General features: G+C 39.9%; 1 protein-coding gene across 1 annotated transcript in view; it reads right to left on the bottom strand.

Annotated features, from left to right (window-relative positions):
* The window catches only part of LOC308090122 (uncharacterized protein), a gene marked incomplete at both ends in the record, with an annotated part of 102,253 nt that overhangs the window by 65,050 nt on the left and 23,056 nt on the right, over nucleotides 1-14,147 (bottom strand). The window contains one exon of the mRNA XM_080435157.1: nucleotides 3,067-3,165. Within this exon, the coding sequence (XP_080291283.1) occupies nucleotides 3,067-3,165 (99 nt within the window). The remainder of the gene's footprint in view (nucleotides 1-3,066; nucleotides 3,166-14,147) is intronic.

The following is a 14,147-nucleotide window of genomic DNA, read 5'->3' as shown; positions in this document are numbered from 1 at the left end:
CCCTCCCGCTAACTTTGGAAGGCATTCACGGACGAACGGTATGGACTATCAAAATTCCGCTTGGAGATGTTTATTGCATTGGTCCAGAGATCATCTGTACCGATTGTTGTGAAATTTGGACAAAATTTGTGGGAGTAGGTGCTAAAAGTGCGTTTTGAAGAAAATTCAAAATGGCGGAAAATCTATCCTGACGCAAATGGGCGTGGCCTATATGGGGAGCTCCGTCGTGGCCCAAGGAATCTAGGGAAATAATGATTTTTATTTTACGACCTACGGTTCAAGAGTTATAGACCAAAACGCAAAGTGGGCTGTTATAGCGCCACCATGAGGCCGACTGATGTAATTATTTTTATAATTATAATTTCGTTCAATTATGAATGAGTCGTGAAACTCTAGCCCTTATGGTTTCTGAGAAAAAAATACTTCAATGGGAGTTTTTTCATTTTCCCATGAAAGTGGATGGGGAAATTTAATGTACTAATAAATCAATATCAATTAAACTATGTAACCAATCCCTTTGCAAAATACACGCACATGATTCCCGGTGAAGCCGGTCATTTTGACATATAGCACTAAATTGGGGGGAAAAAACTGTTGGAGGAGTAGCGTGGCAAAATAAAGTTTATCTAGAAAGAAGAAGAAGAAGAAGAACTAGACGGGTCGCAATTCTGGGAAATTGCAAAGTGTGGTTGCGCCGACGCCGGTCGCAGGTCGCCGCCGCCGGGACTTGAGGAATACACTTGGAGGAATACCGTCGGAGGCCGCGCGACGTGCCATTCGAATTTGGTGCTGATTGGATCCTGCGTTCGTGATACATGGCGTTTTGATTTTAAGATATAGGCCCCTCCCACTAAATAAATAGGCCCCTCCCACAAATGTAGCGGGCCAATGACATCGTCTTGTAACTCCTGAGATCACCTGCTTTTAATTTTGAGGAGTGATCCCCCCAAAAATCATGTTTTTGCATCAAACGGTTACGTTTTGCGCAGTTGTGGCGCCCCCTGTGAATCAAAGTGGAAATGCTTTTGGTGATTTGTTGAGTAAACCACCCTCGACATGTGATTTAAATTTGGGATCGATTGGACGTTTTGTTTGTGATTTTTGGCATTTTTGGTAAAACGGGCCCCTCCCACTAACTTTGGAAGCCATTTACGAACGAACGGTATGGACTATCAAAATTCTGTTTCGGTCCAGATTATCGCATGGGTCCAGAGATCATGTGTACCAATTTTTGTGAAATTTGGACAAAATATATAGGAGGAGGAGCTAAAAGTGTGTTTTGAAGAAAATTCAAAATGGCGGAAAATCTATCCTGACGCAAATGGGCGTGGCCTATATGGGGAGTTGCGTCATGACCCAAGGAATCTAGGGAAAAAGAAATTTTACGACCTACGGTTCAAGAGTTATAGGCCAAAACGTAAAGGGGGCTGTTATAGCGCCACCATGTGGCCGATTAGTGTAATTATTTTTTCAATAATTTTGGACTAAATTATAAACCTCCCCACCAAATCTGGTAACTCTAGCTCTTACGGTTTCTGAGAAAAAAATACTTGAATTTGAGTTTTTTCACTTTTCCATTAAAGTGGATGGGGAAATTTAATGCACTAATAAATCAATATCAATAAAACTATGCAACCAATCTCTTAGCAAAATACACGCACAGGATTCCCGGTGAGACCGGTCATTTTGACATATGGCACTAAATTGGGAAAAATAAACTGTGGGAGGAGAGACCCGGCAAAATAAAGTTTATCTAGAAGAATAATAAAGCCGGAGGATTACTATAGTCTGGTTGCCCTGTTAGGGCAACCACACTAACTAGACGCGTCGCAATTCAGGGCAATTGCAAAGTGTGGTTGCGCCGACGCCGGTCGCAGGTTGCCGCCACCCACACTTGAGGAATATGCTTGGAGGAATACCATCGGAGGCCGCGTGACGTGCCATTCGAATTTGGTGCTGATTGGATCCTGTGTTCGTGATACATGCCGTTTTGATTTGAAGAAATAGGCCCCTCCCACTAAAATAAATAAGCCCCTCCCACAAATGTAGCGGGCCAATGACATCGTCATGTCACTCCTGAGATCACCTGCTTTTGAATTTGAGAAATCATGTTTTTGCATCAAACGGTTACGTTTTGCACAGTTGTGGTGCCCCCTATGGGTCAAAGTGGAAATGCTTTTGGGGATTCGTTGAGTAAACCACCCTCAACATGTGATTCAAATTTGGGATCGATTGGACGTTTCGTTCGTGATTTTTGGCATTTTTGGTAAAACGGGCTCCTCCCACTAACTTTGGAAGCCAATTACGGACGAACGGTAAGGACTATCAAAATGCCGTTTGGATAGGTTTATCGCATGAGTCCATAAATCATGTGTACCGATTTTTGTGAGATTTGGAAAAAATCTGTAGGAAAAGGTGCAAAAAGTGTGTTTTGAAGAAAATTCAAAATGGCGGAAAATCTATCCTGACGCAAATGGGCGTGGCCTATATGGGGAGATGAGTAGTGACCCAAGGATTCCAGGGAAAAAGACATTTTGATTTTACGACCTACGGTTCAAGAGTTATAGGCCAAAACGTAAAGGGCGCTGTTATAGCGCCACCATGTGGCCGATTAGTGTAATTATGTTTTCAATAATTTCGGACTAAATTATGAACCTCGCCTCCAAATCTGGTAACTCTAGCTCTTACGGTTTCTGAGAAAAAAGATACTTGAATTTGAGTTTTTTCACTTTTCCATTAAAGCGGATGGGGAAATTTAATGCACTAATAAATCAATATCAATTAAACTATTTAACCAATCTCTTAGCAAAATACAAGCACACGATTCCCGGTGAAGCCGGTCATTTTGACATATGGCACAACATTGGGGGATAAAAACTGTGGGAGGAGTAGCACGGCAAAGTATGTTTATCTAGAAAGAATAATAAAGTTCATCAAGTACTATAGTCTGGTTGCCCTGTTAGGGCAACCACACTAATAAAGTGGAACTATTACTATAGTCTGGTTGCCCTGTTAGGGCAACCACACTAATTAAACACTATGAAACTGGAAAAGAGAGAGACTTACTGAGTTCTGGCTGGTCTTCAGGTTCCTCCTGTTTCATTGAAACAGGTCTGGCTGGGTCTGGAGAGTTCATCTGCACCTGCTGTCTGGACTCCACAGAGTCTGGAATGAAACAATTAAAATCCCAGAGGAAATTAGGATTAATTAAGACCAGAAACTCCGCTTAAACTCAACTTATAACAATAACAGACAGTAAGGAAGGAGTAACTTGTTTCATTAACCACTTGTCAACTGGGCAAGTTACTTTTTCACAGAGCACTTCAAATATGAATAATAACCTTTTTCAGGTCAAGTTGCCTAGCATAAAAATATGTTCTTTGCAGTCTTGAATATTATGTGGATATATTATGAAGATGATGTAAATCTCTAACTGAACTATCTCTTTTTCAGGTAAACACTCCTCACTCACAATCACACACACAATGTGTTACTGTTATACAGTAACACAATATTCCTGTACACACAGTCACACACATATTCCTAATGTACACACACACACACCCACCCACCCGCGGAAACCCCATAAGAGAAGATTTTTACGGCTCTAGCATTGATTTTCAACCATTGGGACCCCCACTTGGATTAGGCTACGGACCCCCATTTAATGGCATTTCTATGGGGCCGCAATTTATATTGTAAAATCAATGTTATTTTAACTCTGAGAGTGTACAAATGGAACCAAATGGACCCGTTACACTCATTTGTACAATCTCATTTGTACACTCTCAGAGTTACAGACCCATAAGGGTCCATTTGGTTCCTAACTATCCATAATTTAGCTGAGGACCCCCTGGAACTCCCTCAAGGACCCCACTTTGAGAACCAATGCCTTAGTTAACGTTCCTGGACGTCCCTCAGTTATCCAACCGTCACAGGGTCAGGTTTAGCAGCAGGTTAACGTGACGTCACAGGGTCAGGTTTAGCAGCAGGTTAACGTGACGTCACAGGGTCGGGTTTAGCAGCAGGTTAACGTGGTATCACTGTCTTCTCAATCTCATCCCACGTTGCCAGAGGAACACAGAGTGAAGCCCTGGTCGCTCAAAGCTCTACCTTAGCTTAGCATTAGCATTAGCCCATAAAACAAACCGTCTTTGAACTTCGCGTGTAAATTCCTCCTGTTTTCACAACTTTACACAGAATGTCGTACAAAGACAATCTCAGACACAAGTTACACAAAGGTTTGTTCACTGTAAACTTATAATATAACAAACTTTCTCTGTATCACGTTCACTCTCTGCTGTTTGTTTGGCTTTCTCGTTCACAACGGACGTGGTGGATGTTAGCTGTGTTCCGTAAGCAACGATAACGGAGCAACGATAACACTTCCGGTGGACGATCTCTTCAGAATAAGAGTACCCTCTAGAGCAAAAATGAGCCATTGAAAAACGGTTAATTTGCACATTAAAACTATAAATTAAAGGGCAAGACCACTTTGGTAGAGATTTTGGTTGTGTAGTTACCTTGCCATGATGTAACTCCAAAGGTGGGCAAGAAATAAAAAATAATTGCTCCATTGATTAGAAATTGATAATTCAAAATATGCTCCTCATTGACTTACATTGTATGGTAAAACAGCTCTCAAAGTCACTCTTTTAGCACATAAACGAACACAAACAAAGTTGATTCAGACAATATAGAACATCAACAAATCCAGTACCGTTTTTAAAAAAAAATAATTTCCTGTTGATTTTGCCATTTTAGTAGAAAACCTGGACTGGATCTTCAAATAGTAAAATCAACAGGAAGTTGACATTTTTATTAAAAAAAACAAACAGGGTTTGGTGATGCTCTATATTGCCTGAATCAGCTAGGTTTGGGTTCATTTATGTGCTAAAAGAGTGACTTTGAGAGCTGTTTACCATACAATGTAAGTCAATGAGGAGCATTTTTTGAATTATCAATTTCTAATCAATGGAGCAATTATTTTTGATTTCTTGCCCACCTTTGGGGTTACATCATGGCAAGGCAACTACACAACCCAAACCTCTACCAAAGTGGTCTTACCCTTTAAGCATTTAAACGACATGTTTCTATACAACACATATTATGTTTCTGTGTAACAAGAAGGGGTTTAAAACATTAATAATTTATCTATCTCTAGGAGGCACGGTGGCGCAGTCGGTAGCGCTGTCGCCTCACAGCTAGAAGGTCCTGGGTTCGATTAAATGCGATGCTCTTACTTTGAAGGCAACCGGAAATCTTATTGTTGCTAGCTCAAAAACCGGATGTCTTATCGTTGCTACCGGAACGGAGCATAGAGGTATAACCATAGATATTAGAAACCTAGATACCTCATTGGCCTCTGCAGTTCATTGGAGCGACATGCTTGGTATGGTAGCCACCATATTTCCGGGGGGAACGGGCACTGGCCAATCACAGCGTGTTGACTACTGGCCAACCACAGCGCGTCTTTTCCAGGACTTGTCAGAATCTAGTTGTGCCGCCCCCACCTGCGTCTGATTGGCCTACTGAACGCCCCCTTCTGTGACGCAGACGGAAATTTCCAGCTGCCCCCCAGAAGCATAGAGGAAGCGGAAGTGCGTCCGAGATGCCGACGCTTCAGAGCCAGAGGAGGCGTCTACCTTTATATGTCTATGGGTATAACCAAAGATTGTTAATATAGAAAGATACACATTCTCCATTGGAGCCACTAGAGGCGAAGTAGTACACAAATCCTACAAATGGTCTCCTAAGTAGGCGTGGTTTGCTTCTCCCCCGACCATCCCACCACCCTCCCCCTCCCCTCTCCCTGGCTGACAACGTCATGTGGATGTGTATTTGTGTATTTTCTTTAAAGAAAATAAATGCTTTACATGTTTGAAAGTGCACTGTTATTGGCAAAGATGATTTTAAAGAAACCCCAAAAAATCCCACCACAAACTCACACGTATTATTCAGTCTTATCTTCTGCTAGATATGCTCCTAATTCTGCTCAACATTGTAACAGGTCCTTTTATTTATAAGGTATATATTTTACCACTATAGACTATAATGTGTTTAGCATGAATGTTTAGCAAAATGTCATGATTCTCAAATCATACCCATCAACCAAGACAGTTAATAATGGAAAATGATATTATTGAGCATTGGAACACACATTTTATTTAATTTTTGAAATGTCCATAATGATTTCACGTAGGCCTACCACATTCACATATAGAATCTCAGTTTATTCGTTTTTAGAACATCTTATGGGGACAGAGCATAGAGTTCAAATCTAATATAATCATACAATATAATATAAGGGACAGACAGAGCCCTCTATGTCTCGTCCGTCAGACTGCAGATGGACTCTTCAGATATCTTCCCAGATCTCGCGAGAGTGTGTTGCTAGGATAGAGAAAGGTGGATAACAAAGTAGATTTTCTCCTAATTTGTGTCACAAAAAAAAAACACATTTTAGTATGAAAATCGTGCATATTTTTTGTCTTGTGACGATCGGGTCCAATATTTAGTTCAGTGACCATGGAGCTAAAGAATGGTTCAGAAGCTGTGTTCACGTTGACTCTTCCATTGGAATCAAATAGACTCCAACTTGCTTCCTGTCTCCTAAAAAGGTGTCCACCTACGTCACGCAGAAAATAGGAGAAACAGGAAGTAAACCGGAGAATGCGCCTCTTGCTATTTTCCTCTTGGGTATAACGGAGCTCTTGGTTTCAACCCGGACGAACACCGGATACGTGTCCGTCCCTCTCTCTTATCCGTGTTGCAACACACACTACTCTTGAGTTCCCGCAGATTGTTAACCACACAAATGCTGGTTTACATCATAAAATATGAAACATTGTTTTCAACAGAACTGTTTACATACAGTTCAGAGTTTTGTTTATTGTACCAGAATGTTTTGGGAAACAGACAGTTCTGTATAGATAGATTGATTGTAATGGATGAATTTCACTGGGTCAGGCTGACCTAAAATGGTGTAACTAATCATTAGATTTCATAATATTGTGCACCAAGACTTAAGGCCATAAGTAGGTATAAAACAAGACCCACAATCCTATTTTGTCAGTTCTGTCTGCAAATGGCTGTTGTTGTAGGCTGTATATCATCAAATGTACTGTATATAACCTATATAATTGATATGCTACTGAAGATGCATATACCGTACCTGTTTTTTATTTGTTTTACTTGTTTGTTTCGTCAATATTATTTCTTTATTTTAATTCTTCCTGTAACTGCAGATAACTGTGACTGTAATGATGTGACAATAAAGTTGAGTATTCTGATTCCTGCCTCCAGACTAAATTCTTCCACACATCCAAAATAAAGTAATGTTAAGTAGTAATGTAAAGTAATGTTTCACCATCCTGATAACAATTCATTAAACAATTCATAATAATGAAACATATTGCATGTGTGTCCGCATTAAACAATTCATAAGAATGAAACATACAGCATGTGTGTCCACACATTATAGTGCTTTCCATAGCGTCACCTTGCTAAACTAATGGCCTACGTCATTTTTTTAGGAAAATTATATTTTTGCCTAAGTCAGCTCCTCATGACACTGGCCACCATCCTAATTGAAAAGGATCATGCTATGCCCGCCCCTTTTAGTATAATGGCCTAACTCCCTAGTGTGACTTAGGCCAAAATCATTTGGCATAGGTCAGGTTTAATCCTATTTAAACCTATTTAAATCTTGGGTGAAATGATGAAGAAATGTCCTATAGTTTTGTTTTGGATACATTTTTCCTGAAAAACTAAAAAAATGACATAGGCCATTAATTTAGCAAGGTGACGATAGGCTTTAATTGTCTCCGAAAGGCATGGCGAGAGAGTATGTTTTGCCCCCTGTCCGTCCGTCCGTGTGTCCGTTCGTCCGTCCATGTGTCCGTTCGTCCGTTCGTCCGTCCGTCCGTCCGTCCGTCCGTCCTTCTGTCTGCGACCAGCTAATCTCCGCCACCGTTGGCCCGGTCGCTGTGAAACTGCGCACACACACTCCCTGGTCTAATAAAAGGTGATAATGTCCCATTCAATGCATTGAAAGCATCCGAATCAGGTGCCCTGGATGCCACAGCACTATGACAGGCTGATCTGTAAAATGTGGGGCAGAGGGCCCCACATTTTTCAGATCAGCCTGTCATAGTGCCTCCATGAGGCCGACTTTTGCAAAACACATTTTTGAATATTACTCCTACAGATTTTGTCCAAACAACACGCGCATCGGTACACAGTATCTCTATAGTCATGTGATCAACACGGATCTGTCCGATTTACTATATTCCATCCTGATTGGCTAAGATTGTCTTCCAAAGTTTGTAGGATTGGTTCGTTTTGAACAAAATGCCTCAAATCATGAACGCAGCTTGCGATTTCTGTGTAGATTCCGTGTAGATTCCCACTTGGCCCAGGAAGAAATGCCACTTGAAAACTTTCCAATCAGCCTTATGGTGGCGCTATAACAGGCCGATTCGCGTTTTACCTATAACTGCACAGATTGGCTTCACAAGTTTGCAGGATAGGTCCGTTTTGAACAAAATTCCTCAAATCGTGAATGGAATGTGCGATTTCCGTGACATTTTGCACGCACATTCCCACTAGGCCTAGGAAGAAATGCCCCCCTTTTCACATTGGCCTGTTATAGCGCCACCAGCAGGTCTAATTTAGCAAACCCAACTTTTCGAACAAAATGCCTCACATCATGAATGCAGAGTCCGATTGCAGTGAAAGGCCTAAGAAGAAAAGGCACCGTTTTCACATTGGCCTATTATAGCGCCACCAAGAGGCCATAATAACCTACCTGACCTGGCGGAGACTTGTGCTTCGAGGAGCACTTTTTCTAGTTTGCTATCATATCACAATATAAATGTAATACAACTTAATAATCACCATAGCCCTCCCATTAATTGTAACAATTACTGTCATGATTCTTTAAAACATTACATGCACAGTATTTTTCCCTCAGTTAACTGATATTTAACATGCCCATTCATTGGGCATGTTACAGAACACAGCAAAATGATATCGAGTCATACATTTAAAACTGTAAAGTTCTAGTAAAACAGTTCTAGCTTATACAATTGATATGGTTTACGTGGTCATTTATAATATAAAAAATGAATAACACCACACTATTGCGCAAAAAATATATATTGTGGTAAAAATAATAATGTTACCGATAACACTTCTGATTGTTGTAATTTTTTAAAAGAAAATAAAAAAGCTTGGGAATGTTTCCTAAAGATCAGTCCTAATGAAAACTTCTGTTGACAGGAGCAGTATAAATATCCATTATATTTTTAAATGTCTATCCAAACCCCTGACAACATACAGCTGTTTAATCCCCCCAGGGAAGGTAATATATAGTAGAAAGTTGTTGTTTTTTCCCCCTTGGTGTGAATGCACTGATGTCTTTTCAGGGATCCTTACTGACTGAAACTCTTGCCAAACTGTTAACATTGTGACAAGAGAAGAGTTTTCTCAAGTGTGGACAAGCTGTTGTCACATTGTTTACAGTGGAAATATGTTTTTCTCCAGTGTGGATACACTGGTGTAACTTAAGGTACCCTAACCCATCAAAACTCTTGCCACAATGTTATTAGTGGAATCAGGGGCGCCGATTTATGTCCGCGCTATTGGGTGCGCAACGCAACGTGCACAAATGTACTCCTTGAAGTGAAGATGTCGGAGGTCTTTTCTTTTTCTTTTTTTTAGATGAGTTTGTGATGGGTGCTCTTCATTTCCCCTGGGTGCTTTAGCCCCGAGAAACCCACAGTATCGGCGCCCTTCAGTGGAATGATTTTTCTCCATTGTGGACATACCGGTGTCTCTTCAGCTGACCTCCTGACTAACTGAAACTCTTGTCAAAATGTTTACAATGGAGATTTTTCTCCAGTGAGGATAAGCTCAGGTGTCTTTAGATTGCCTAACCCACTGAATCTCTTGTCATAATGTCTACAGTGGAAAGGTTTTTCTCCAGTGTGGACTAAAATCTTCCACACATCCAAAATGTAGTAATATTTGGCGATCATAGCGTATGTTTCACCTTCCTGATAATAATCTATTAACCATATAACATAATAATGTAACATCTTGTGTGTGCATGCACTATAGTGTTTTCCATATGCTTTAATTTGCTATCACATCATTATGTAATACAACTAAATAATTAACATAGCCATCCCATAAAAAAAACTACATGCAAAATATCTTTCCCTCAGTTAACTGATATTTAATAAGTAAAATAATTGAAATAGTGCCCCATTCATTGGGCATGTAATAGAGCACAGAAAAATGACATTAAATCATAATATAAAAACTAACATTCTAGTAAAACAGTTCTACCGTACACAATTGATATGGTTTACATGGTCATTTATAGTATAAATTAATACCAAAATTAGCAATTAGCAAATTAGCAATACCTCTAGGTAAAAAAGAAAGAAAGTTAACGTTATCATAAACTGATACAAAAGAAAAGAGCTGAGGAATGACTCCAAAAGTCCTATTGGAAACTTCTGTTGAGAGTAGCAGTATAAATATACATGATATTTGTGCCTCTCTATCCAACTCCCTGACAACATACAGCTTTTAATTTGATCCTCCCAGTGAGCTGATTTATAGTGGAAAGTGTTTTCTTTTTCCCCTCCTTTGGTGTGAATGCACTGATGTCTTTTCAGAGCACTTAACTGACTGTCACAATATTTACAGTGGAAAGGTTTTTATCCTGTGTGGCTACGCTGGTGCTTCTTCAGAGAACCTGACTGAGTGAAGCTCTTGTCACAATATTTACAGTGGAAAGGTTTTTCACCAGTGTGGACACGCTGGTGTCTCTTCAGGTGACCTGAATCACTGAAACTCTTGTCACAATGTTTACAGTGGAAAGGTTTTTCACCTGTGTGGATACGCTGGTGTGTCTTCAGTGGACCTAACCGAGTGAAACGCTTGTCACAATGTTCACAGTGAAAAGGTCTTTCTCCAGTGTGAACACGCTGGTGCCTTTCCAGGGCATATGACACAATGAAACCCTTGTCACAATGTTTACAGTGGAAAGGTTTTTCCCCAGTGTGGATAAGCTGGTGTGTCTTCAGGGTATCTGACCGACTGAAACCCTTGTCACAATGTTTACAGTGGAAAGGTTTTTCTACAGTGTGGATACGCTGGTGTCTAGTCAGGTAAGAATACTTAATGAAAGTCATGTTACAATGATTACAGTTGAAAGTTGTTTCTCCGTTATGGATCATCTGGTGTCTCTTGAGAAAATATGAGCTGCTGAAACGCTTGTTACACAGTTTACACTGGAAAGGTTTTTCTCCAGTGTGGACACCTCCACTTGTCTCCCCCCAATAATCACTGTCTTCAGTGACTTCAGTGTCAGATTCAAGTTTAACTTCAATTTCATAGCAGTGTGAAGAGTTGTCTTCATCATCATCACTTTTCACTGCTAGTAATGTCAACATTGACCCAACAGGCTCCTCTGGTCTTTGAAGTAGCTCCACCTGTTCCTCTTTAATGTGTGGAGGCTCTGGTTCCTCCTGGAGCCGACTGGGGCTTCTCTGCTGTTCAGGAGAAACCTCCTCTTTACACACAACCATGTGCAGGATGTCTAGGAGCAGAAAAATAACACAATAGTCAACACTGGATTCTTAAAATATAAATCTATTTTTCTATCTTCCATGGCCAATGTACAAAACTATTACCTAAGACTGACCAGTTACTAAATGAGTACAGGTTGTTACAGGTGGTTTTGGAAACTCAAAATCAGGCTTCAAAGTTTCAGAAATATTCTAGGTAAATACATATTTTAATAAGTAACCCGAATCGATATATTTAGTTATTTTATCAAACAAATGAATAATGTTAACAAACACTTAATCAATAATTAACATGACTACTTCATATGTGAGTTCTGCTTTGGGAGTAAGTTAGGCTGTAGGCCAAGCCTGCATGTATGTATGTATGTATGTATGTATGTATGTATGTATGTATGTATGTATGTATGTATGTATGTATGTATGTATGTATGTATGTATGTATGCATGTATGTATGTATGTATGCATGTATGCATGTATGTATGTCACCTCCCAGGTAGACCAATCATAGCTCATGCTAAGTGCACATAAGTCCATGTCTGGTGAAAGTTAATGGGTCAATGTTTAAAATTTATGTAAACTGATTTTCATGAAGGTGCTCTGTATGTCTAGAAATGAGACTTTGAATCTGTCTGTGACTGTGGGTAATTTCACAAACCACTGTACCGATCATTGCCAGATTTTGTGCATGCTGCCAATAGGCCAAGCAAGTATTATTATTGTACATATCTCTGCTGTCCGGCAGGAACCAGCTAACTCCAAAATATTCATTTTTCAGAAAATGAAAAAAAGAAAAACAAAAATGGAGTTAGGAGGTTTTGTTCATCATTGATAAGAACAGCTGAATGGACCTCCAAGCTCACAATAAGGTTGGAGGTCAAAAGGGGGTGGAGCCTAGCCTGATTATCAGCCTGAAGCTGCGTGGAGCTTCAGTCTGAAATTGGCTGCACTGTAGTCGATTACTTGGGGGTGGGGATTAGCATTTCCCTAAACCAATCACAAGAGATCCAAGGATCCGCCTACATGTGACGTCGTGTGAAGGCGACACGGGTGCACACATTAGTGCGCATGCGTGGATAACAGAGAAAAACACTTTATACGAGAGAATAAGGAAACAAACTAAACAACACAATGGCAAACAGCGATAAAGGAGAGATAGAGAAGACATGCCGTCTATGTAATAAAAATGTGGAATTTAAGGGGGTCATATCAAATACAAGAACATTATTTAGCGGCGAGAAACCCTTAAGTGAACGTTTCAAAGACATAGGCGTCGTTCTCCCGAGTAAACCCGGCATCTATTCTGGGAGGATTTGTAAGGCATGTTTCAATGCACTTATCAGGGTTGAAGACTCCATAAGTACTCTTAATAAATGGAAGCATGAGCATAACGTTGTGGCGGCGGAAAGAAACGACGGAGGGGACAAGAGGGGTCGTGACACACCAACGAAGACGCCACGTAAAAATAAACTTTGTAAAAGTCTCTACCCAGAATCTCGTGTCAGTACGATGGAGGTAAGCTAACAGAACACACTGTCATGCTGAAACGTGTCAATAACACAACATATTTGACTGTAGTTTAGCTGTTATCAAGCTCCATTGAGCTGTGAAAGGTCTGGCTATGTGAGACTGTTGTTGACTAGTATATGTTTGTAGTGTTTATCATTTTAATAATGATGCACCTTTTTCTTATTTGTATTATTATTGCTATTACTTTAGCTTTGTTCAGGACCAGTTAGAAGTTGAGTTTGATCATTAATAATGTTTAATTAATATTTAATACATAAACGAAATACATAGAACTCAAAGTTAGTTAATTCCAAACAGACATTTCTGCCTCACTCTCTGTAATCCTCGTCCACATTCCTAAGCACAACATTTCATTCTGTCAAAAAATATTAGAATATTTCATTATATTATGGGTCTTTCTATCTGTGGCATCACAACTTGGCCACCACTGCTATGCTCTATTAGGTGGGTTAAATAAGTTTACTTAGCAAGATTATAGACATACCATATTATAGGCTATTATGTTACTGCTAAATAACTGACTATTATCCTATTGAAAAGTCGGTCTTTTATTTCATCCTTTTAGGTGTACATCAATTACCCCAGTAAGACCGCCCCAGAGAAGTATAGATGTGACCCTGGCATCAGTGGAGTCATAAACAATCTGGCAAAGAGCAACTTCACCACAGCAGCCACACTAATGGTGCAGAATGCAGGTAAATCATGGCTTCATCTCAACACTAACTTGTCATAGTTATATTCTTACCCTTAATAGCCTGCAACTCTTAAGGCCAGACCGCACCAATGCAACTAGTCACAACAGTTTTAGTCCACACCAATGCAACTAATTTCAACTGCCATTGGTGATAATGCTTGCAAGGAGTTACATGTTGCAAGGAGTTGCATTGGTGTGGACTGGCCTATGTACATTTTGTCCTGTTTTTCCTAACTTTATATACTGTATAAGGATTACTTTTTTTTAAATTATTGTTTGTACAGTTTGTTGCATGTTGTTCTATGTCTTACAAGTGAACCAC

Source organism: Gymnoscopelus braueri (genome assembly GCF_963280865.1).
Source record: "Gymnoscopelus braueri genome assembly, chromosome: 8".
Taxonomy (NCBI): domain Eukaryota; kingdom Metazoa; phylum Chordata; class Actinopteri; order Myctophiformes; family Myctophidae; genus Gymnoscopelus; species Gymnoscopelus braueri.
This window is presented reverse-complemented; position numbering and strand designations above follow the sequence as displayed.